The 25,806-nt window shown below is 44.1% G+C and overlaps 1 protein-coding gene across 1 annotated transcript in view; it reads left to right on the top strand.

The window, feature by feature from the left end:
- RBM22 (RNA binding motif protein 22) overlaps positions 1–20,632 on the top strand; it is a 38,271-nt gene extending 17,639 nt beyond the window's left edge. Inside the window, exons 6-11 of the mRNA XM_040353677.1 lie at positions 239–411; positions 2,636–2,836; positions 2,929–3,093; positions 4,613–4,701; positions 10,988–11,110; positions 20,202–20,632. Of these exons, the coding sequence (XP_040209611.1) occupies positions 239–411; positions 2,636–2,836; positions 2,929–3,093; positions 4,613–4,701; positions 10,988–11,110; positions 20,202–20,329 (879 nt within the window). The 3' untranslated portion in view covers positions 20,330–20,632. The remainder of the gene's footprint in view (positions 1–238; positions 412–2,635; positions 2,837–2,928; positions 3,094–4,612; positions 4,702–10,987; positions 11,111–20,201) is intronic.
- Positions 20,633–25,806: the final 5,174 nt, after the last annotated feature.

Genomic DNA, 25,806 nt, shown 5'->3' with positions numbered 1-25,806 from the left:
TGTGCATAATAGATAAAAATCTCACGGTGTGCCTGCAGCTGCTAATATGTATTTTTTTTTTTTTTATCATAAAAAATAGCATCTGCAACACTTTGTTTATAGATGCTAAAATCGTAACTGTACCTTAGAACCCCTAGACAGAATAGCTGCATCAGAAAAGGTTCTGGTGTGTTCAGTGAAATTTCAGAGTGAGACCTGTTTTCTGCCCTTTTAAAACCTCGGTTTTATTTCCTGATAGATTTCAAATTCTGATGGCAGTCGTGCAGTTGGAGCTTTAGGCAAAGCCACATCAAGCAGTGACATGCTCTTAAAACTGGCTCGTACTACCCCTTACTACAAACGTAACCGTCCACACATCTGTTCATTTTGGGTGAAAGGAGAATGTAAAAGAGGCGAGGAGTGCCCATACAGGTGAGTACTAATGCCAAGCTGTTTTGTTTTATAGTTAAAGGGGTTGTAAAGGTTTGTTTTTTATTTTCTAAATAGGTTCCTTTAAGCTAGTGCATTGTTGGTTCACTTACCTTTTCCTTCAAATTCCCTTCTAAATGTTTTTTTCTTTGTCTGAATTTCTCACTTCCTGTTTCTCCTCAGTAAGCTTGCCCCCATCATCTGGCTGGGGGTTAGTCAGCCAGAACAGCTTACTGAGGAGGAACCGGAAGTGAGAAATTCAGACAAAGAAAAAAAACATTTAGAAGGGAAATCAAAGGAAAAGGTTAGTGAAGAAAAATGCACTAGCTTTAAAAAAATTGAAAGAAAAAAATTGTGTGTGTGTGTGTGTGTGTGTGTGTGTGTATATATATATATATATATATATATATATATATATATATATATATATATATATATATATATATATTTATATATATATATATATATATATATATATATATATATATATATATACACATACATACATACATACATACATACGATATATATAATCTCTATATCTCTCACGTGTGTGTGTATATATATATATATATATATATATATATATATTATAAAAAAAATCCAATTGTCTCATTGAAGAGATTGCTCTTCCTTTCCTGTTCCATAGCCAAAACAGGAAGTGAGCGGAAATCTCTCTAAAATTGGGGAATCCTTTTAAATGTTGGCAGAACTAATATTCTCATTGGATTTCCCCTCCTAATCCTGTTCTGGTAACAACCCAGAATTTGGTATTTTCTTTTCATTTAACTCTGAATATGGTAACTGGATCGAGCGAGTGATTCTCTCATACCGTAGGTGTACACACTGCAATAAAAACCTAGCATTGTAATTTCTCTCTACTCTATCCAAAACTAAGAAAAAAAACAGAAAATTGTATCATAACTTTGTTTTCCTTTCCTGGTGCCTATGCATGGCAGCATACAGATGATAGAGCTCCGCCTCGACTTCTCCCTCAGGACTAGGAGAGTTGTTTCCTCATGCGAGCCCTCTATATCAATGTGTGTGAATCTGCACTTGTGCCTGCAGGGGTTGCATATACACAGAAGAAGCCGATCTACGGGTGCCAGACACTAGATGTAAAGCACACAGAGCGGGGATCTGTCTATGTAAATAAGGCAGACCTTCATTTTGACATGGGTGAAGGGTTTTGTTGTTTAAAGGTGCACTGAATGGAAATTTTGGTGCCGAAAACCAAAACGACAGTTTAAAAAATAATTTTAATGTAATATATAATTTTTTATTTGTGTAATGTAAAAGATGTTACGCCGCGAGAATCGTGATCTTTATTCTAAACAAAAAAAATCTTAATTCTCATTTTAGCTAGAATCGTGGAACTCTAATTGAGATTCTGCATCATGACCTTACACAGGCCGTTCATGCTGGAAAACCCTCCAATGTGGCTGAATTAAAACCATTCTGCAAAAGAGTGGGCCAAAAATGCTCCACAGCAATGTGAAAGACTCATTGCCAGTTATCGTCAACGCTTGATTGCTGTTGTTGCTGCCAAGGGTGGCACAGCCAGTTACAGTATTAGGTTTAGGGGGCAATTACTTTTTTACATAAAGCCAGACAGGTTTGGACAGCTTTTTTGCATTAATAGAAGTGTGACAAATATACAAAAAAAATCAGAAAGCCGGAAAATACTTTTTCACAGCATTGTATATAAAATATTTGTATTCAACTTTTTTAATCTCAATTTAAATGAATATACATTTATTGTCGGCCATTATTGGCACTTTAACACAAGAAAGGCTCAAGAAAAATGCATCCCTTTAAATTCTATGTATGTCTTCACACTGGTCCATTGTGGTGGTAAAAATTCTTACAAAACCTGTGGAGTCTGCCACCGAAGTCCACCTAATGCAGTAAGTAGTGGGCATTGTCACTGCTGATTCACAAATATGTAGCTTGCTAATCAGTGGCTAACGCCTAGTCCCGTCCACTGCTTTCTGCATTGACAGAACTGCCTCTGTTGCTGCATTGAGTGGGATCATGGAAAACACAGGTGAAGGGTGGAAGGATCTCTGTTTTTTACTTTTGAGGCTTGTGCATTGCATAGTAAATGGATTTGGGATTTGTTTAACGTGTAATACAGAGGTCATTGGTTGTACTTTTATTTATGGCTATATAAAAAGAAAATCTATAAAACTTTCCTTTTCTCACACCCGTTTTTTTTCTTTTACAGGCATGAGAAACCAACAGATCCTGATGACCCTCTTGCAGATCAGAATATCAAAGACCGTTATTATGGTATTAATGACCCTGTAGCAGACAAATTATTAAAACGGGCTTCTACAATGCCCCGTCTCGACCCTCCAGAAGACAAAAGCATCACCACTCTATATGTCGGAGGGCTAGGTGATAACATAAACGAGTCTGAGCTTAGGTAGGTATTTGTTTCGTCTGTCTTAGATTTTATATAGCCTGGTTTTCTATAACTGGTAATTAAAATAATGAACTCTTTCTTCCCTCACATAGGAGTCACTTTTACCAATTTGGTGAAATCCGAACGATTACAGTAGTTCAGCGACAACAGTGTGCCTTTATTCAGTTTGCTACCAGGCAGTCGGCAGAAACAGCAGCAGAGAAATCATTTAACAAGCTAATAGTTAATGGTCGTCGACTCAATGTCAAGTGGGGAAGGTGAGTGACCTTGGAATGGACCAATTAAAAAATGAAAAAATAAAACTATTATGGTCAATACTTATTTTAGTTTTGTTTTAGATGTGCATTTGGGTACTTGGATTCTTTCTTCTGTTTTATTACCTTCATACATATTTATTGATGTAAAACATAAATTGATAAAGTGCAAAAACACAAATGACAAAAGTCAATCCAAAAAAATTTCCATCTTCAACTGGGTTGTTTTACAAGATGATTGTTTAAAATAGCGTTGAGGCTACTCCAGTCATACCTAAATCAGCAATTTTGGGTTAAGAGCATTACCTATACTTAACCAAGACTCTCAAGCCACGTGTCCATATACAAATTTGATACGGGAAAACATTTAAATTGGAGTACATGAATAAATATTGTGGGATATTGATATTGCGCAGGTGAAAACAATATGTTAATGACAAAAAAGCGGCTGGCAATCACACAACAGAACAGTTTGTATAAAAAAAACATATAAAACATAAATTGCCATGCTATACAAGTGATAATAAAGTACAAAAAATGACAAAAGTCAATCCAAAAAAAAATGTTCAACGAAAGATGAATGATTAAAGTCTTTAAAATCGTGTCCAAAGGATTATTAAAGGGGGCTCCCAGATTCGGATAAGCCCCCCGACAACCAACAGCCAGAGTTGTCGGGAAGAGGTCCTTGTCATCAACATGGGGGCAAGGCGCTCGCTCGTCCCCACCCCCTTTCCTGCCTGGCCGGGCTGCGTGCTTGGATAATAGTCTGGTATGGACTTTGGGGGGGGGGACCCCCGTGCTGTTTTTTCGGCATATGGGGGTTCCCTTAAAATACATACCAGACCGTAGGAGGGGGAACCCTTTACAGTGTTTTTTTTTATTTTAAGCTTGGAGAGAAGTTCACCCTAGAGATCATCAGAGCACAAGTTGCATGCCAAAGTCAGATCAGTCAAGAAGGCGATCTGACTTCAGTGATATTCAATGGTCTGAAGTAGGATCACAGTCTGGCCAAAGTAGTACAGGGAGCATTTTAAAGTCGACCGACTTGTGTCGGACCAGTTAAGACGGCTCCCATAGGGAAACATTGATTTTCACACGTCATGCGACATGAGCTCCCAATGTCAGAGCATTTGTTGTACCAGTGTGAACCCAGCCTCAAAGGTGTTGGCTGAGTTCAACTTCAATTTCTTAGTTTATCTAAATCTGCTAGTGCATCTAACACTCCCCTCCCCAGATTAACTAACTATGCTGCTGTCCAAAGGTTCCCTTGTTCTCCTTCGTCCAGAGTGGAGGCACTGTAATACAGCAGGTGTGTTACTGACCAGATCATTAGGTGAAAACAGAGTCGAAAAAAGCCTAAAAAGAAAACGAATGCAACATCGCATCTAATGATCAGCTGCAATTTGTACGGTTTTGGGTTTAATACCGCGTTAAGTTTGCATGGCAATCCATCAGCAGTTGGTTCAAGCATCCTGGTTTTGTTAAAGTCGCACATTCTGATTTCCGTTGTTTGATATTGTAGATCTCAGGCTGCCCGAGGGAAAGAGCGAGAACGAGAAGGTGTTACGGATACTGGATTGAAACTTGAACCTGTCCCTGGTCTCCCTGGAGGTACAATTTTTGATTTTGATCAAAATCTTTTCATTATGTTTTTTTTCCTGTTTTTCCCATTTTTACACTTTTTTTGTAGGGAAATGAGTTAACAATACTGCTGGGGATACTGAGAACAGATATATTGGCTTTTCCCTTGCAGTCTATATAGAGCACATGTAAGATTTGACAACCTCCTACTCTTCATCAGAAGATCATTGGTTTTCAAAGTGGATTATTGTGTGGTTGTCCAATGGAGTAAATACACATGACAGAGTTAGTGCCACAACTGCACAGGACAGTCTGGAGAGAGAGCTATAATCTGCAGAAAGGAATGAGAACGAGATATTTCTTAGAACTGACTTGCCAGCAACACAAATTATTTTGTTGTGAGATATTGATGCAGTAAAATCTATAGATAATGCATAGAGGGTAGGTATCTGTTTAGGGAGTGTTAAAGTTGGGGAAGGTTTTTTTTTTTTAACGAGTTAATGTAGAATGTTTGGCTAAGGCTGGGTTCACACTGCAGCACGCTCCAGCTCACAGCAGGAGTCCGGTGCGTCTTCATTTACCATTTCAGGTCCGATTTAAGCAAACATTTTGGGCTGAATTTGCACCTGAAATGGACCAAAAGACACGCAACTCTTGTGCAATTTGCACCGGAGCCAATGCAGAGATGTGTGAACCAGCTCCACAAGAGAGCTGGTCACAATCTCCAGTTATGTGAATTGGATGCAGAGAAATCTGCATCCAATTCGCAATAGTGTGAACCCAGCCTAAATGGTAAAAGGGTTAAACTCTTCAGTTGCTTCCAGTGCCTTGCATTAGAACCACTGAAAACTAGTGTACTGCAGTAACGTGCTTCTGTCTACTACAGCACACACTTTATATCCAGTATAAAAACTTCTTCAGACGAGTTGATTTCGGTCTACTTGACATTTTCCAGGATTATTGCTCGTGCTTGTACAACTGGCTCCCCCATCCACACGACGATACCTCTGCATCCTTTTAAAGAATGCTTGCCTGATTACAATTAACGAAACAGCTTTGCCGATGCTCAATGTGGACACTAGAGACTTGCTGGATGACCCCTTTTTCTGTAGAGGAGCTGCTTGCTTGCAGCTATTTTGGCTATCCCTGCGGGTAAATGTCTGGGTCAGGATGGCTTTTCTTCCAAGTTCTACAGGTGATACTCCAAAAATTAGAATATAGTGCAAAAGTTAATTTATTTCACTAATGCAACTTAAAAGTTGAAACTAATATATGAGATAGACTCATTACATGCAAAGCAAGATAGTTCAAGCCGTGATTTGTCATAATTGTGATGATTATGGCTTACAACTCATGAAAACCCCAAATCCACAATCTCAGAAAATTTGAATATTACATGCATTAATAAAAAAAGGATTGTACATAGAACAAGTATAAGCATGCATATGTACTCGGTACTTGTTTTGGGCCCCTTTTGCAGCATTTTCTGCCTCAATGCGGCGTGGCATGGAAGCCATCAGCCTGTGGCACTGCTGAGGTGTTATGGAAGATCAGGATGCTTCAATAACGTCCTTCAGCTCTTCTGCATTGTTCGGTCTCATGTCTCTCATCTATCTCTTGGCAATGCCCCATAGATTCTTTATGGGGTTCAGGTCAGGCAAGTTTGCTGGCCAATCAAGCACCGTAATCCCACTGTTATTGAACTGGGTTTTGGTGCTTTTGGCAGTGTGGGCAGGTGCCACGTCCTGCTGGAAAATGAAGTCGGCATCCCCATAGAGCTCGTCTGCGGAAAGAAGCATGAAGTGCTCCATAATCTCCTGGTAGACGGCTGCGTTGACCCCGGACTTAATGAAGCACAGTGGACCAACAATAGCAGATGACATGGCTCCCCAAATTAGTACAAACTGTGGAAACTTCACACTGGACTTCAAGCATCTTCCAGTGTGTGCCTCTCCATTCTTTCTCCATACTCTGGGTCCTTGGTTTCCAAATAATATGCACAATTTGCTCTCTTTTGAAAAAGAGGACTTTGGACCACTAAGCAACAGACCAGGTCTGTTTTTCTTTAGCCCGGGTAAGACGCTTCTGATGTTTGTTGTTCAGGAGTGGCTTGACAAAAGGAATACGACATTTGAAGCCCATGTCCAGGATCCGTGTGTGTATGGTTGCTCTTGATGCACTGACTCCAGCCTCAGTCAACTCCTTGTGAAAGTTCCCAACACTTTTGAATGGCCTTTTCCTGACAATCCTCTCCAGGCTGCGACCATCCCTGCTGCTTGTGCACCTTTTTCTTCCACACTTTTCCCTTCCACATAACTTTCTATTAATGTGCTTTGATACAGCACTTTGGTAACATCCAACTTCTTTTGCAGTTACCTTTTTGAGGCTTTCCCTCCTTATGGAGTGTGTCAATTATGGTTTTCTGCACAACTATCAGGTCGCCAGTCTTTTCTATGTTTGTGATTCCTACTGAACCAGACTGAGACCATTTAAAGGCTCAGGAACCCTTTGCATGTGTTATGCCTTAATTAGCTGATTAGAGTGGGACACTTTGAGCCTAGAATATTGCACCTTTTCACAATATGTAAATTTTCTGAGATTGTGGATTTGTGTTTTTCATGAGCTGTAAACCATAATCATCACAATTATGAAACCTCACGGCTTGAACTATCTCATATTAGCTTCACCTTTTTAAGTTGCATTAGTGAAATAAATTCACTTTTGTACGATATTTAAATTTTTCGAGTATCACCTATATATGACCTTTAGGGATACTTTAGAAGAAAGTGTTTCACCATGTTAGGTTTAAAGCGGGGGTTCACCCTATCGACGGGAAAATTTTTTTTTTTTTTTATTTTACCTTAAAATCAGGCATTGTAGCGCGAGCTACAGTATGCCTGTCCCGAATTTTTTAATCCCGTACTCACCTTGTAGTCGTCCATCGAAGATACCGGGGAATGGGCGTGCCTCTGGAGACGGAGGATGATTGACGGCCGGCTCTGGCGCGTCACGCTTCTCCGAAAATAGCCGAAATAGGCTTGGTCTTCACGACGCGTGCGCATAGCCTGTGCGCAGGCGCCGTGAAGAGCCGAGACCTACTCCGGCTGTCTTCGGGGAGAGTGACGTGCCAGGGCCGGCCGTCAATCATCCTCCCTCTCCATAGGCACGCCCATTCCCCGCGGGAGCCGAAATCTACGATGGACGACTACAAGGTGAGTACGGGGTTAAAAAAATCGGGACAGGCATACTGTAGCTCGCGCTACAATGCCTGTCTCGATGGTAAAATCATGGGATTGTGGGTGAACTACCGCTTTAAACAGTGTAGTAGCCACATCTCTGGCGTGTATAGAACAAAAGGAAAAATCCCCCCTACAATGGGACTTGAAAGGTCACAAACACTGGATTAAGTAGAATTATTTTATTAATACATAAAAAGGATTCCAGATCAAACAAATGATCAAGATTTAAAAAAACATCAAACGTCTAACAGATGTACATATAACACGAACAAACAAAAAGTAACCATTCATGTAAAATGACAGTTGCTCTCCAGTAGGTAGTATTTTCCAATACTCGATGCGTTTCCAGTTTAACACCATCTGCACCACCGTCTTGACAGCTGCCTCATCTACTTTTTTTCACTGAATTGCTCCAATTGATTAAAAACATTTTATGACCACCCCCATCTCTATTATATACCCCCGACGAAGATGTTAAACTCGAAACGCGTCGGGATTTGGGAATACTACCTACTGGAGAGTAACTTTGTCATTTTACATGAATTGTTGCATTTTGTTTTTTGTTCGTATTATATGTACATCCGTTGGACGTTTGACTTTTTTTCAATCTTGATCACTTGTTTGATCTGGAATCCTTTTCTTTTTATGTATTAATATAATTTTTCTATCAAAAAATACTGATTTTAACTTTTGCAAGAAACAAGTGGTAAAACTTCCCTCAACAAACAGAAGTTTATTTCTTTGATCTAAGAATACAAAGTTACAATGTCTCTAGCTATCTACCAGCCCAGACAATGTTGTGAAAAACTTGGCAGGCTGCCCTGTTTTTTTTTTTTTTTTTTTTGACAGCTGAGTGAGAACTCTCTAGCTTGTTAGGGCCCTTTCACACTACCGAATCCGTTTTTTAGACATCTGCTTGCTCAGCGGGGATTGCTCCAATAATCCCAACTGAGCCGACAAATGACAAGGCTGTCTCTGCACACTGTGCAGAAACAGACCTGTCAGATCTCCGCTTTCCTCTATGGGGGAATTGGATGAAAATGGACCTAGAGTTTGTTTTCATCTGATCTGCCAGGCGGATGGAAAATAGGATTTCCATCCGTATGGATTTAGCGGGCAGATTGCATGTCAGTGGACATTCGTCTCTCTATAGAGATGTATGGAGCGTCTGTTCAGGTCCAACCTGAAAAACTGACCGGTGGATCTGAACGGTCTGCTCGTGTGACAGAGCCCTTACATGAATTCTGCATAGGGATCGTGAGGGGGGTTGAACCGAGATTTCAATTTGACGATTAGTTGCGCATCTCAAGCTGACACCCCATTCTCTTCCGTTCATGGACTGTCACAGCAGCATTGACCTTGGGGTTATATACCTTCCTTTTAGGAGAGACTAGGCAGAAAAAATAGCACTTTAAGTGTTAAAAACACTTCTCTCAGTACAGCACCTCCCAGGGGGCGTATGCCCCGGGTACATCCCACTCTCTGGAAACATCCAGCCCCATTTTTTTCTGCCTAGCGTTAGGAGAAGACATGCCCTTTTCTGGAGTCCATGTGCTCTGGAGATTTTTTGCGATTTCTCGCTTTTTATTTGATTTTTTTCCCTGCATTTTTTTGGATCCTGGGATCTACTATCAACTGCCGACTGGGTGACAGGCTGGATCTTGATCCTTGTAGTCCCCCCATGTTCGGCCATCGAGCGTGTGCCAGCCTTTAGCTAGGCCGTCCACGACATGCCCCGTTGCTCCAGGGGCGGCTGGTGAGCTATATGCTACATGGCACACATATGACTGGTCTCTATGGCTGTGTCACAGTGTGTTGGGCCGACAGCCATGCTGTATTTACCTGCGGACGTTGGGTCTGTCTGGAATGCCTCCAGCCGGTGGTCGCAGGATGGGTAAGTAGTATCCCCTTGCCTCGGCTGGTGCATTCCTGGGGAGGTCGACTGAGGGTCCGCCCTGCTTTCCTCTCTCCCTTCCTCTCCCTCCTTCCCTGTTCTGGGTGGCGGCTGTGAGGTGGGGGGTCCACCTGAGGGGGGGCTCAGTTACTGCCGAGTGGGGGGGGGCGGGGGGTGTGCTGCTGTGGGGTGCTGTTATTTTTTTTTATTGTGCTATGTGCTGTTTATGCTGGACATGTCTGCTGTGTTTCTAGTGTTTTAAACGCGTGTACGGCCGCCATTTTAGCGGTGACGCGGCTCTTTATGTCGGCGGCCATTTTCCTGTAGCCCGCATGCTGTTTTTACATGGACGTTTATACACCTATATTTATCACATTTTGCCAAGGCTTGCCTACCCGGGTGCGCCCCAGTGGTGATTTAAATTGCACCAAAGGAAAGCTATTTGTGTGGGGGGAAAATTATATAAATTTAACTTGCATACGGTTTTGCATGACCGAGCAATTGGCAGTTAAAGTAACATAGTGGTGAATAGAAAATAATGCCCTGGTCATGATGGGGGTAAAACTTTTGTAGGTCAAGTGGTTAAGAATGGTTATAGTTGGGGTTTTCTTCCACTGTAACACTGCTTCATAATGTTTACTCCATTTGATACATCCCCTCTATTCTCACTTTATTTGCCAATAGTTATTTCATTGAGACTTGGTTCATATATATGTGAATTAGGTGCGTTTGAACCGCATCTGATTTGCGTGGCCTGTGAAAAAATTATTTCCTTTTTAAAGCTGTTCACAAAAAGTGGTGCATCTCCAGTGTAAATTTAAGAGTCCTGTGCCTTTTCTAAACAATGCGGTGCAGTTCAGGTGCGAAATTTCAGGCTCATTAAATTCCATGGAAGCGCCTCTGAATCGCACATGTCTTCAGCATTTTAGCACTAATTGGTCTCCTACAGAAGATTAACACCCTTTACTATGCACTGAAATCATGGCTTTCACAAAAATCCATCCTTGAGCCTTGCAAATTTGCATCAAAAATGCATCTGAACTGCTGAACAAATGCTGTGTTTTTTTGTTTGTTTTTTCACAGTGAAAACTGGCATATAATTTGCACCAGTATGTGTGAACCCAGCCTTACAGATCTGCTTTGGTTTTATTGTTTACACTGTAAATTTTTGTTTTATCTACAGCTTTGCCACCTCCGCCAACAGAAGAGGAAGCCACTGCTAATTACTTTAATCTTCCTCCAAATGGATCTCCTGCTTTAGTTAACATAGCACTGCCTCCTCCTGGCTTAACTGGACCACCTCCAGGTAATATTGTTTTTTGGCTGCTTCTATTAAAGTATGAACCAAAAACCCATCAGTGATTTCAACAACTTGTTTGGAAAATTAAGACAAGCTTTAGGTTATATTATAAGATTTTTGCTGACGGTTTTAAAAGAGTAGAAAATGTAGAGTTCTCACCCCTACCTAATATTTTTTGCTAAACTACTGAAGCACTCCTACTATCAGATATCCATAGCAATAAAGGCTAATCATTCTGTAGTCCATGATGAGAACAAGGACTCTTTTTTAAAGTGATATTAAAGTCTTTGTTGTTTTCTATTTAAAAATAGCAAACACATCATACCTGCTCTGTGTAATGGTTTTGCACAGAGCAGCCCAGATCCTTCTCTTGTCGGGTCCATCGCGGTCTCTCCTATGGGGGCACCTGAGCCAAGCTGCTGCTTTGTGTTTCCATTCAGACACAGAGCCACGGCTCGGCCCTATTGACCCACCCGCTGCTGTCTCAGCCAAAAAGGAGGGAGAGTCCCGGACAGCCGAGACTCTCCTACAAAATCGCTGGATTGAGATCGGAGCTCAGGTAAGTATTAGGGGGGCTGCTGCACATAAGGTTTTTTAATGCACAACACCTTCTGCCTTCAGAACCACTTTAAGTAAAACGGTGGTGATTGACATCGGACAGCTCTAAGATTCTCAGTAAATAAACTTTATTTTTTTTTTTTTTATTTTTTTTTTATTGCACAGGTTTTAACAACATTTTTCCTGTGGTATATTTGGCAGACTAAAAGGGAGCAAATAATGTTAAGTGTTAGGTTAAATTATATATAAACCCTAACTGTGTTAACATTTGAGTGTCGTCCATAACTAAGGTACACCTTAGTATAATATACTGAAATGCACTGATTCAGGAGACACAACAAAGCAGTTTTTTAGTCCTTTTAAACCCAGCTTCCTCACGAACTACATACCCATGGCTGTAGGCCCTGGATCGAAGCGCCCAAGTGTGCATGTCATCTTCTGCTTTATTTATTGTCCTCTTGGTGCTTATTGCTATCTCACACACCACACATTTTGTACATGCGTGGGCAATTGCACAGATTTATAGGAGCAGGGGCTGCCAATAAGAGTCTCTCACTAACATATAAAACAGGCTTTGTTTTCTTTATCGTACATCACGGGACACAGAGCGGCATATTCATTACTAGTGGTTATATGGAGTACCTTCAGGTGATGGACACTGGCAATCTCAAACAGGAAGTGCCCCTCCCTATATAACCCCCTCCCATAGGAGGAGTACCTCAGTTTTTTCGCCAGTGTCTTAGGTGTTGGTGCACGTTGAGGCTGTGCCTGTAGTAGTCCTTGGGACCAGGGCCAGCTGACCGGATCTGTCCAAGGTGCTTCATAGCCAAAGTGGACGGTACCCGGGCCCCAATTCGTGGATGGGGTTTTGCCTATAATGCCTCTCCTTGGAGGGCTGGACCCTGGGTTCCAGGTCTGGTTTCTAACCTAGAGAATACCTGTTGCCAGTGGTGCTGTATAGGTCCAGGTTGTGGTGTTCTTTTAAGACCCCAGTCCCTGAAGGTCTATGACCATACCCACGGTGAAGGGTGAAGATTGGGCCTCTTGCAGAGCAATACCCTGCGGCGTGGAAAGGTAAGCAGGGGGCCTACGGAACTTGGTTTGTCAGTAGGCTTCCTACAGGGGATTCTTGGGCAGCCTATTTATGCCTCTGTGCATGGGCAAAGGAGAACCACAAAGTTTTCAAACGGGATGGCTCAAAACACCCAGGTATGGTTCCCCTGGCTGGGCTAGTAGGCTGCTGCTGCTTCTGTCACAAGGAGGGCCTTTTTTTGGGCAGGGTGTTCCACAGAGAAGGAACCATACCATTAGGGAGACAGTTTAAAGCTTCCCTTTTACCTGTGTCTGCTGCTCCAGCGTCTAGGGTCCTGGTGTCTCCTCTCCACATGGCTTCCTGCTTCCCCTAGCGGCGTTTGACGCGCGCGCGTGCGCGCGCTTTTACTTATCTGTGCGCGCATGCGCGCGCGGCGACGCCGCGGGGAGGGGGCGGTTGACGCCGGGCGGCTCCTCCCCCCTGTGTGTTACACACAGGGAGGATAAATCCTGGAGGGCTGTTCAGTCTGTAAAGGCTGTGAGGGGACACGGAGCAGCGATGCTGGCTACAGCATAGGAAGGTTTGACAGAGCTTTCTGGCACAGTGACACCCGGTGGCAGTTGTGGGAAGTACACCTTACTAAGGAGCCTCTGGCTTAAAAGTTTGCATTCAAGCCTGTGTACTAAGCAGCACCTTTGAACACTTAGGGTGCTCACCTAGCCCAGCATTAGGGGGTCAATACCAGATAAAAAAGATTTTTTTCTGGTTGAAGCCCTTGGGGCTCAGTATTGATTTTCCCTTTTTATAGGTTATGGGAGGTTTGGAGTCCCTCTAACATTACCCTATCCTATTGTTTCACATTTATTTGATTATATGATTATTTTCTCCAGCTATTACAGTCAGTTGTATACTAGCGGAGTGCCTCAGAATTTGTATATTATGGCTCCTAAGGGTGCAGGTAGCGCTAAGAACGCTAAAACGGTTAAAAAACCAAAAGGTTCTCCATCGGGCTCTGAGGATATCCAAAATCTAGTGGCCCCTACTACTCCGGAATGCCCGGAAGTTGTTGTCCTAGGTGAGCCATCAGGGTTGCTAGGTGCTATGGCTGGCCCTACTCAACCAGCTCCTTCCTATGTAACGGAAGAGATGTTAGCCTCCACCTTGGGTGGATTGGAAAGGAGGATGGCCGATCTAATTACGGCATCTTTGGCAGGGAAGAAGCGGGTTAGATCCCCGTCTCCCAGGTCTGAGTCTCTGGAGGAGGATATCCTCTCCGACTGACGAATTGGAGGATCACCTTGACCATTTAGGTTCTGAGGATTCTACAATAGAGGAACCTTTTTCAGCTTCTCACGCAGAAAGACTGTGGGTTCAGTCCCTAACGGATATGGTGCGGTTGGCTTTTAAGATGCCTGTGCCTCAGCCTCTGGCCTCCGTGGTATCCTCATTGGGCTCCCTGAAAGCGCCCCAAGCCAATTTGGTATTCCCGGTACATCCTTTGTTAAAGGACCTGATTTTTCAGGACTGGGCTAAGCCAGACAGGTAACCCTTAGAGGAAGAGTTTTCAAAGAGATGGGCTGTCCCTACTGTGGACGCAACCATCTCATGTGTGAACAGATCTTTAGCTTGTCCTGTAGAAAACTTGCAGGTGTTTAAGGATCCGGTTGATAAACGCTTGGAAACATTACTTAAGGCCTCCTTTACTTCAGCAGGGGCGATAGTTCAGCCCGCTGTGGCTGCTATTGGAGTGGCCCAAGCATTATCAGATAAGACTAAGCAAATGCTTAAACTTATCCCTGCCCAGCAGGCAGAGGAATTTTGGATATACCCAGGGCTATACGCTTTACGGTGGATGCTATCAAGGACTCCATCCAGCAGGCGTCACGTTTATCCTTATTTCTAATCCATATGAGAAGGCTCTTATGGTTGAAGAATTGGGAGGCTGAGCCCCCGTGCAAAAAACTCCTGGTAGGGTTCCCTTCCATGGAGGACGTCTCTTCAGAGAAGACTTGGATAGATATATTCAGACTATATCAAGCGGCAAAAGCACTCTCTTGCCAGTCAAGAAGAAGGCCTGAGAGCCCGCATTTAGGCGCCAGCCCTCCCCGGTGCAGGGGCCCTCTAATACCAAACAGTATCGACGGCCTCCTGCAAGATCAGGCATTAACAATAAGCCGCAGGGCCAAGCCACTGGGGGCAAGAAGCAGTGGTACCACAAGCCTGCGAAGCCAGCCCCCAAGTCGGCCCTATGAAGGGGCGCCACTACCCACGATGGTGGGGGGAGGGCTGCGTCTCTTTGCAGAGGTTTGGGAGGCCACCATTCCCGACTGCTGGGTACGGTCTTCCGTGACCACGGGCTACAAGCTAGAATTTCTAAAATTCCCTCCTCCTCATTACCAGGAGTCGAGTACCAGGCGACCCTGTGAAAGGAGCCGCATTGATGGCGGCATTGAATCATCTGCCATGCCAGAAAGTGATAGTAGAAGTACCAGTCCGGGAACAGGGATTGGGGTTCTACTCCAACCTGTTTATCATCCCAAAGCCCAACGGCGATGTCAGGCCAATTTTGGACTTAAAGGGAGTAAATGCGTATCTAAAGGTCCGCTCATTCCGGATGGAAACTATTCGGTCAGCTGTCGCCGTGCTCCAGAAGGACGACTTCATGGCGTCCATAGACATAAAGGATGCTTACCTTCATGTGCCAATTTTTCAGCCACATCAAGTATTTCTATGCTTCTCGGTGGCTCAGCGTCATTTCCAATTTGTGGCGCTCCCCTTCGGGTTGGCTACGGCCCCCCGGGTATTCACGAAGGTCCTAGCCCCAATCCTAGCCAATCTAAGGATCCAGGGGGTCACGGTCCTGGCTTACCTGGACGACCTCTTGGTCGTAGACCATTCGTCTCCTGGCCTGGAAAGAGCAGTGGCCCTCACGGTTCAGTACCTCGAGAGGTTCGGCTGGGTCCTAAATCTAGACAAGTCAGCATTCCTGCCCACAAGGCAGCTGGATTATCTCGGCATGAGATTGGATACAGAAGAACAGAGGGTGTTTCTACCCCTATTAAAGGCCATCAAAGAGCTAATACAAATGGTTCTAAGCAAGAGAAGGCCAACCGTTCGCCTATGTATGCGGCTACTAGGCAAGATGGTGGCCACATTCGAGGCGGTTCCGTACGCTCAGAGCCACACTCGCATCCTGCAGGCAGCCATCCTGTCAGCCTGGAGCAAGAGGCATCAGGCCTTAGAAATTCCTTGGCCACTCTCACCAAGAGTGCGGCAAAGTCTAAAGCGGTGGTTAAACCCTCAGAATCTCCTGAAGGGAAAGACTTTCAGTCCTGTGACCTGGAAGATAGTAACCACAGACGCCAGCCTGATGGGCTGGGGAGCAATTTTGGATGGTTGCACTCGCCAGGGCTCTTGGGCAGCGGCAGAGAAGCAGTTGCCCATCAATATCTTGGAGCTCAGAGCTGCTCGACTAGCCCTCAGGGCTTGGACGTCCAAACTACAAGGGTTCCCGGTGAAAATACAATCGGACAATGCCACGGCGGTGGCATATATATATAAATCACCAAGGGGGAACCAAGAGTCAAGCCGCTCAGAAAGAAGTGAGCTTGATTTTCTTGTGGGCAGAAGCCCATGTGCCCTGCATATCGGCTATATTCATTCCTGGAGTCGACAACCTACAGGCGGACTTCTTAAGTCGCCAGACTCTGTTGCCGGGGGAGTGGTCTCTGCATCCACAGGTCTTTCAGACACTCTGCCAGAAATGGGGAGTGCCGGACGTGGATATCATGGCATCAAGACTGAACAAGAAGCTAGACAGGTTCATGTCCCGCACAAGGGATCCCAGGGCCTGCGGAACCGATGCGTTAGTTTGCCCTTGGCATCAGTTCAAACTTCTTTATGCATTTTCCCCGCTCCAGTTACTACCCCGCCTGCTGCGCAGGATCAGGGTGGAGCACATACCAGTCTTCCTGGTAGCTCCAGCATGGCCCAGAAGGGCATGGTATTCACTAATCCTAAGGATGGTAGTGGGAGACCCTTGGACTCTTCCTCTACGGCCAGTACTGCTATCGCAAGGTCCGATCCTCCACCCTGCCTTACGGCATCTAAATTTGACGGCCTGGAAGCTGAATCCCTGATTCTCAGGGGTAGAGGTCTGTCTCAGAAAGTAATCTCTACCCTAATCAGAGCCAGGAAACCGGTCTCTAGGGTGATTTATTACAGGGTCTGGAAGGCCTATGTAGGCTGGTGTGAGTCCAAGTTATGGTTTTCTCGTAAGTTTACCATCGATAGAGTATTACGTTTTCTCCAGCTAGGAGTGGGTAGAGGACTGGCATTAAGCACAATCAAAGGACAGATTTCAGCTTTGTCAGTATGGTTTCAGCGGCCGCTGGCCACCCACTCGCTGGTTAAGACCTTCATTCAAGGGGTCTTGCGTATTAATCCTCCAGTTAAATCCCCGCTTTGTCCGTGGGATTTAAATCTTGTTCTGTCAAGTTTACAGAAACAACCTTTTGAGCCGTTGGCTGAAATTCCTTTGGTTTTACTGACAAGGAAGTTAGTATTTTTGGTCGCCATAGTTTCCGCCAGAAGAGTATCGGAACTGGCAGCCTTATCCTGTAAGGAACCATATCTTATTTTACATAAGGACAGGGTCGTTCTCCGCCCTCATCCTTCCTTCCTACCAAAGGTTATATCCAGTTTTCATCTAAACCAGGATTTGGTATTACCATCCTTCTTTCCTAAACCTACTTCCAGAAAGGAAGGGTTGCTGCATACCTTGGATATTGTCAGGGCCATGAAGGCCTATCTTAAAGCTACAGAGAAGATCCGGAAAACAGATGTGTTGTTCATTTTACCGGATGGGCCCAAGAAGGGGCAGGCAACTGCAAAATCCACCATCTCGAGGTGGATTAAACAGTTAATCACTCAGGCCTACGGCTTGAAGGGGTTGCCTCCTCCGTTATCATTAAAGGCTCATTCTACTAAGGCCATGGGCGCCTCCTGGGCAGCACACCACCAGATCTCTATGGCTCAAGTTTGCAAGGCGGCAACCTGGTCTTCTGTCCACACGTTTACAAGGTTCTACCAGTTGGACGTAAGAAGGAATACTGATGCAGCCTTTGGGCAGGCAGTGCTGCGGGCTGCAGTTTGAGACCCTCGGACTCCGGGGGCTCCCTTTTGAGTAAAATTTAAAATTTAAATTTATTTTTCTCAACTAAGTTGGATTTATTATGATTTGAGTATATCTCTAAATTAAATCCTTTTGTCTTGGGAAGATGTCTCCCTCCCCTCATTGTAAGCATTGCTTTGGGACATCCCACTAGTAATGAATATGCCGCTCTGTGTCCCGTGATGTACGATAAAGAAAAAGGGATTTTTAATACAGCTTACCTGTAAAATCCTTTTCTTGGAGTACATCACGGGACACAGAGCTCCCACCCCTCTTATGGGGACCATTTTGGGAGGCATACTGCTTGCTACAAAACTGAGGTACTCCTCCTATGGGAGGGGGTTATATAGGGAGGGGCACTTCCTGTTTGAGATTGCCAGTGTCCATCACCTGAAGGTACTCCATATAACCACTAGTAATGAATATGCCGCTCTGTGTCCCGTGATGTACTCCAAGAAAAGGATTTTACAGGTAAGCTGTATTAAAAATCCCTTTTTTCATATTTTTTTGGTTTTTCTGTCCATCCTACTGTTATGTTTGTTTCTTTTAACAGACCAGGCTGTGCAGAAAAAGTGAGAGCACTAGGAGAAAACACATTCGCCAACTAAGTGTAGCTTTATCGACTCTAATGAAGTAAAGAGAGTATTACTTGCACATTGTGAATGGTCATAGGCATAATAAAAATGATGGCATTGCACATCGGGTGTCTTGACATCAATGGAGGAAAGAAAAGGAAGAGACGCACACCAATAGAAGCCCAGAAGAACAGGCTGTGTCTGCCCGTGGTCCGGTGGGACACTTCCTGTTTCCATGGTATGCTGGTGTGATGTCACTTCCCGGATGTGGCGCTGATACGTCGGCGACATGTTTGCGGAGCATGCGCTCCTGCAGTCAGTGGGGGTTCTATTTTGGTAAAATGCTTAAATAGACGCAACTGGGTGGTAGCCTGCTAAGAGGTCTTACCCCTGTATATGCGCATATGATGGATTATAGTGATAACGCAGGATAAGTCTATCCAACACAATGGCTGAATGCAGCAATGGGGACACGTAACATGCATTAAACTTATCTTTATATTAAAAATACAAACAAAGAATGAAAAAGTAAAAAAATATACAAGAATATATAGAAAAAAAATACAGAAGAAATACAAAATGTAAAACATCTTAATATTGTAGATATATTACATTTGCTGTGTAGATGGAAAAGTGGTATACTGCATAATGATTGTCTCATTTGTATCATTATACAGTATATCACTTTTCCATCTACACAGAAATGTAATATTGTTTTTATATATTTACAATATCAAGATGTTTTTCTATTTTTTATTTCTTATGTATTTACTTTTTATCTAAATTTTTTATTTTTATTTTTTCATTCTTTCTATTTTTAATCTAAGGAAGTTTTTTGCATTGTTTTTAAGTTTCCCCATTTCTGCATTCAGCCATTGTGTTGGTTAGAATTTTCAGTGTTCTCAGTAGAACCCACCATATACAGGGGCAGGACCTCTTAGCAGGCTGCCACCCCAGTTGTGTCTATGTAAGCTCTTTTCCAAAATGGCGCCCCCGAGGTCTGAAGGAGCCCATGTATCCACTCAACATCCGTGAAGTGACGTTCCCGGCCTGTCCTCCATCTGGACTTCTATTGATGTGCGCCTCTTCTCTTCTGTCTTCTGGGAAACGCACTGGTCCCACGAGACAGCGGGGACCAGTTAGGACGCGACTCGTCCATGAGCAGTAGGTAACCGGGCATTGAAGCCGCAATGCTGCACTTCTTGATTCCCTCGCCGAGGATGGCGGCGGGGGCAGCCGAGAGACGAGCAATTGGTCGGCTTCGGCTGCTGACATTGCGGGCGTGCTGGACAGGTAAGTGTCCATTTATTAAAAGTCAGCAGTTGCAGCATTTATAGCTGCTGGCTTTTAATATATATATTTTTTTAGGTGGACTTCCGCCTTAAGCTCCAGACTCTGCCATAGAGCGTTTTTGCTCCAATTGCTTATCTGCAGAAACGGTAAGAGTTGGAGGGTTGAGAGAAAACATTTAGCACTGAGAAGGGGTGCTTAAAATTGTCAGCTTTTTATTAGAGCCTTTATTCCAAAAAGTGAAAAAACTTTCTGTGACTGCTTAAAAAGTGTTGGCACACAATGAGATTTGCAAACAAAGTGGTAAGAGTCTTTTACTGCAAGAAAGACAGTATGTGTTTTCTGCAATTAAAAGAAAAAACTAATTTTATGTACGTTTTTACAAAAATAATCTATTTAAAATGGAACTTTGGCAAAAAAAGCAAGCAACACATTTTTAACTTATTTTTTATTTTTTTTCCTGTACAGGATTTGGCGCACATATGTTCCCTCCTATGGCACCTCCTCCTTTCCTCCGGGCTCCTGGTCATATACATTATCCATCTCAAGATCCCCAACGGATGGGCGCACACTCGGGCAAGCCCAGCAGTTCCTAGATATAAGATCTTTTTCTTTGATCCAACTGAATGATGGCTTGATCAAGCAGTGTCATTGCAAGCACAGACCCTATCCATTGTAATATAAAATCCACTGATGGTGCTGGTGTATTGTCTGTCACTGTGCTAAGGACCCTTCTAATATCTGAAGCAAAATGGTGACTTATTTTGGATGTGATGAGCTTTTAAATTTTTGTTTCCACATCAAGGAGAAGCAGAAATTGGGAAAACAAGCAGGATGCATTACAAGCGTGGTTGTATTTTTTACCCTCAACTTTTATTTCCCACCCCCCCCCCCCCCCCCCCTCTTGTAATAAATTATCAAAACTTCCATTTCATTTATACTTGGTCAATAAACATCTATCAACCTACTTTCATTTTGTTAAAAAATAAAAAAAATGGTTTATCTCAAACTTTTATCTATAGCAAGAATGCACTGTTATTTTTATTTTTGAATGTCACGTTTATTGTATTCCATAGTGTGTGTGTGTTTTTTTTTTTTTTTTTTAATCTAAGCTGACCATTATGCATTTTTGGTTATTTAAGGAACAAGTTTCTAGTGTGTTTTTTTTTTTTTTTTTTTATGTTTTTGTTTTTAAATACTTTAATCTGTAGTGACGACATGTAAGCTGTCATGATGATCAGGGCAATGCTGATAGTTTTTTGCCTTTTAGGCCCAATTCACACCTTTTTGGGGAGCATGCCATTAAAGCGTTGGTTAACCCAGAAAAAAAAACACAGATTCTGTTCCTTTTAAAGTACGTCACACAGCACAGTGATTGTGCTGTGTAATTTTGGCACCCTGTATCACTTTTAATATCTGGCTGAACTTGCCTGGCTATACCCTCCCCCGTAAACTGCCAACGGTGTATCATGGCCGTGGTCAGTTTACGTGCCTCCATCATTCGCAGCCCTGCTCTCCTGTGTAGGTGTCTCATCTGTCCCTCTCTACCTGTCTTCGCCCTCACCCCCCGCTCATATATAAAAAGCTCCCATTCGTGCTGTAATATACCAATAAGTGTTTGTGTGTTATATAAAAAAATATATGCTTAATTATATCAGCGTGGTTCCCTGCTGACTGTCGACTCTCGCCCTCCTCTCCAGCTGATGTGGGTGGAAGTGCTCGGCCCCACCCACTGGAACTGTGAGCAGGAGAGACCCGAAGAGTCAGATGAGCACTGGCTGGGAGCCAAGCTAATACAGACGAGCATATTTTTTTTTTTGTATAACACAGGGACACTTATTGGTATGTTACTGAGGGGATGGTATGATTTTATATAAGTAAGTTAACAAACAATTTATTTCTTGATGGCATTCAAAACACAGCTAGAAGAAGATGCTTTTTTGGCAGGTTTGTCGTGTGTAATACAGCCCAGTGAAAGGTATGCCATATGCTGTTGCATCAAAATTGCGCAAAAAAAAAAAAATGTGCCTTAGCCAGCTATCAGTTAATTAGGTGAGGTTGAAAAAAGACACAAGTCCATCCTATGTGTGCGATTTATATGTCAGTAGTACATTATTTAACAACAAAACCTGGGTTTTCGGGAAGTTGGCTCTTTTGAAATTCAGTGTCTTTCCCTTTTGTTTCCTATTTGTGTCATTTATACTGAAGCCAATTGTCCTGTGATCGCTGTTTTCTAAATTGCTCCGTATTTACACATCCGTGATCATGTCTGGATAGTTGGTATATGGTTGATCTAGTACAGCCTTGTTTCTAGTTGGTGCGTTTACCATCTGACCCATGAAATTGTTCTGCAAGACATTTATGAACTGGCGAGCCTTAGACGCATGCATGGTTCCCTCCCCCCAGTCTATGTCTGGATAATTAAAATCCTCCATTATGATAACATTTTCTATCCTTGCTGCTAATCCATATTGTGATAGGAGGTCTTCCTCCCCCTCCTCCGTCAGGTTAGAGGGCCTATAGCATACAACACAAAAGAGAGGTAAACCAATAACAAGTAATCTGATAAAAATTGTTAGTTATTCCAGCAGCGCTAGTTGTCACAAATCAAGCATGACTACTCTTTCTTATGATAGTCCATAAGAAAAATAATACTGATAACACATCTTCTGTCCTCTAGAACTGTCATTATTAACAGTCCAGTGAGAGTGCTTTTAAGGTAAAGTCAAGTCTCCACTGAAAACAGCTTCCACCATGTACACTCCACGCTCCTCTAGTGTGTCACACTCCCCTTATGGGTTTCTACTCACCAAAAGGTTGAGTTCAATGGGCATTGTACAACTTAATCCACCGATCATTATCCTCCTGCAGAATCGATCAAATCCACTGTACACTTCTGATATTTTGTGTAAGTGCTGAGACCTTGGCACTAAGGAATCGAGGCTTGTTACAGCTAGCTGTGACGTGGAGCACCAGCTGCACCCTGTCTTGCTCTCGTGGGTAGGTGTAGTGTGTGTTCCACCGCCTCGCTGTGCCAAATCTGGAAGTAGCTGAACATGACCAGGAATGCCTTGATGTACGTTTCATCTATTGATGTCGTCAGGAAGCCTATAGCATATGCTCAGTATTTTCACCTTGGCTTCATCTCTTTGGAGCTCTACCCATAAGGATTCTTCACCTTCTCCCTAGCTCCCTTAGTGATATCTCTAACATTAATTTAATTAATTATTTTCTCTATCCCTGCGATAAAGGGTATACCTTTGAATGGTTGCCAGCCAATTGTGAGAGCTGTTAAACCAAGTCTCTGAAAGACCGGTTGCATACTATCCTCTTATGTGTTCCCCGAGATTGCAACTAGCACTTATTACTATACTTAACTTTTATGTCCTTTTGTCAACCTACCACTAATGCCCCCAATACTACCCTCTGGACTATGTTCCTCGGTGACTATCTCCACCGCAGTTGATGTCCACTGTGTTAGAGTACCCTAGTGAATAAACGGCATCATGAAGACCAAGGAACACATCAGACAGGTCAGGGATAAAGTTGTGGAGACATTTAAAGAAGGGTTAGGTTATAGAAAGAAAAGGATTTTTGTACTCACCGTAAAATCCATTTCTCTGAGTTCATGGATGGACACAGCAGCCTTTGACTGTAGGGTTATATCCGCTTCCTTCCAGGAGAGTTAGGCAGAAATACAGCACTTAAAGTGTTAACTTTTCTTCAGTGCAGCTCCTCCCAGGGGGCGTGGTTCCCTGTGTATAACCCACACCCTGCTCTAGCAGCCTCAGTTGGTAGCAAGCAGTATAAACAAAGGAGGTGTGGGTGCTGTGTCCGTCCATGAACTTGGAGAAATGGATTTTACGGGGAATACAAAAATCCTATTTTCTCTTTGGTTCATGGACGGACACAGCAGCCTTTGACTGTAGGGATGTCCCCAAGCAGTGTCAAAAAAATTTGAGGGGTGGGAAAAACAACACAGCAAACCAAGCTTCACCCCAAATAAAACCGGAGTTACTCAACGGAGAAACTCCAACCTTAAACTGCCGCCTGTGACACCCTGCGGCTGAAGGAGGCATCAGAAGATGCACTCACATCCACCTTGTAAAACTTTGAAAAAGTGTGGACCGACGACCAGGTTGCTGCCTTACACACCTACAACACAGAGGCTTGATGTCGGAAAGCCCAAGAGGCACCGATCACCCTGGTCGAATGCGCCGTGACCCGAAAAGGAGGCGCTCGCCCCTTCAGGGCATAGGCCTGAAGCACAACCTGTCGGATCCACCGAGAAATGGTGGCCGACGAGACTGCCAGGCCCTTTCTAGGACCAGTCACCAACACGAACAGTGAGTCCGACCCCCCCGAACGGAGCCGTCGCCGATAAGTACACTTGGAGGGCCGAACCACATCCAGGGAATGTAAAGCTGCCTCCTTCTGTTTTTTTGGCTGAGGACATAAGGATGGAATAACAATGTCCTCATTAATGTGAAAAGCCGAAACAACCTTCGGGAGAAAAGAAGGCTGCGGACGCAGCACCACCGTATCCTTATGGATGACCAAGTAGGGGGCCTTGCAGGACAAGGCCGCCAGTTCAGATACACGTCTGATCGAGGTAATCGCTACCAGAAAAACCACCTTCTGTGACAGAGTCTACAAGGGGATCTTCCGAATGTCCTCAAAGGGAGCTTGTTGAAGCACCGAGAGGACCAAATTCAGGTCCCATGGGGGCAGTGGAGGGCGCACCGGAGGGGCCACACGCCGAACCCCCTGCACAAATGTGCGTATCAAGGAGTGCGCTGCCAAGGGATGCTGAAAGTAAACAGCCAGAGCAGAAATCTGACTCTTGACCGTATTTAAGGAGAGAGCTTGTTCCACTCCCCGCTGTAGAAACCGCAGAATCCGGGACAGCGCGTATGTACGGGGGTGCCACTTCATCTCCTCACACAGAGATGTAGGCCTTCCATGTACCATGATAAATCCCACGTGAGGTAGACTTCCGTGCACGCAGCATGGTAGAAACCACCGAGCCTGATAGGCCTCGGTCCTTTAGCACCTGGCTCTCAACAGCCATGCCGTTAAAGCCAGCGACTGTAAAGCAGGGTGGAAGATCAGACCCTGCGACAGAAGATCTTCTCACAGGGGTAGACGCCAGGGGGTCCGCATACCAGGAGTGGCGCGGCCAGTCTGGGGCGATCAGGACTGTTGGAATCCCCTCGGCTTCCACTCTGTGCAGCAGACGAGTTAGAAGCTTCAGAGGAGGGAAGGCGTAAATCAGGCGATAGTGACCACCGGCTGGAGGTATCCCAGACAGAACCAACGTCCACTAACAGCATAAATGTCGGCCAGACACACTGTGACAAAGCCATAGAGACCGTTCATATGTGTGCCCTGGAACAAGAATTTCTCCACCTCTGGAGCAATGGGGCATGTCGTGGATGACCCAAAGCTGAGCTGAGGGCCGGCACACGCTCGATGGCCGAACATGGGGGGAATACAAGAGTCAAGACCCAGCCTGTCACCCAGTCAGCTGTTGATAGAAGAATCACAGAATTCAAAAATGCAGGAACAAAACAATAAAAAGCAAAAAAATCAGGACTCTAGAGGGCCTGTCCCCTCCTGTCTTTAGGCAGAGAAAAACTGAGGCTGCTAGAGCAGGGTGTGGGTTATACCCAGGGAACCACGCCCCCTGGGAGGAGCTGCACTGAAGAAAAGTTGTTGACACTTTAAGTGCTGTATTTCTGCCTAACTCTCCTGGAAGGAAGCGGATATAACCCTACAGTCAAAGGCTGCTGTGTTCGTCCATTAACGGAAGAGAAATATCCCAAACTTTGAACATCTCACAGAGCACTATTCAATTCATCATCAGAAAATGGAAAGAGTATGGCACAACTGTAAACATACCAAGACATGGCCATCCACCTAAGCTGACCGGCTGAGCAAGGAGAGCATTATTCAGAGAAGCAGCCAAGAGGCCCATAGTAACTCTGAAGGAGCTGCAGAGATCCACAGCTCAGGTGGGAGAATCTGTTCACAGGACAATTATTAGTCATGCACTCCACAAAACTGGCCTTTA

The sequence above is a fragment of the Rana temporaria genome, chromosome 5 (assembly GCF_905171775.1).
Source record: "Rana temporaria chromosome 5, aRanTem1.1, whole genome shotgun sequence".
NCBI classification, from domain to species: domain Eukaryota; kingdom Metazoa; phylum Chordata; class Amphibia; order Anura; family Ranidae; genus Rana; species Rana temporaria.
The sequence above is the reverse complement of the archived record's forward strand: the minus strand, read 5'-3'. Positions and strand labels throughout refer to the sequence as shown.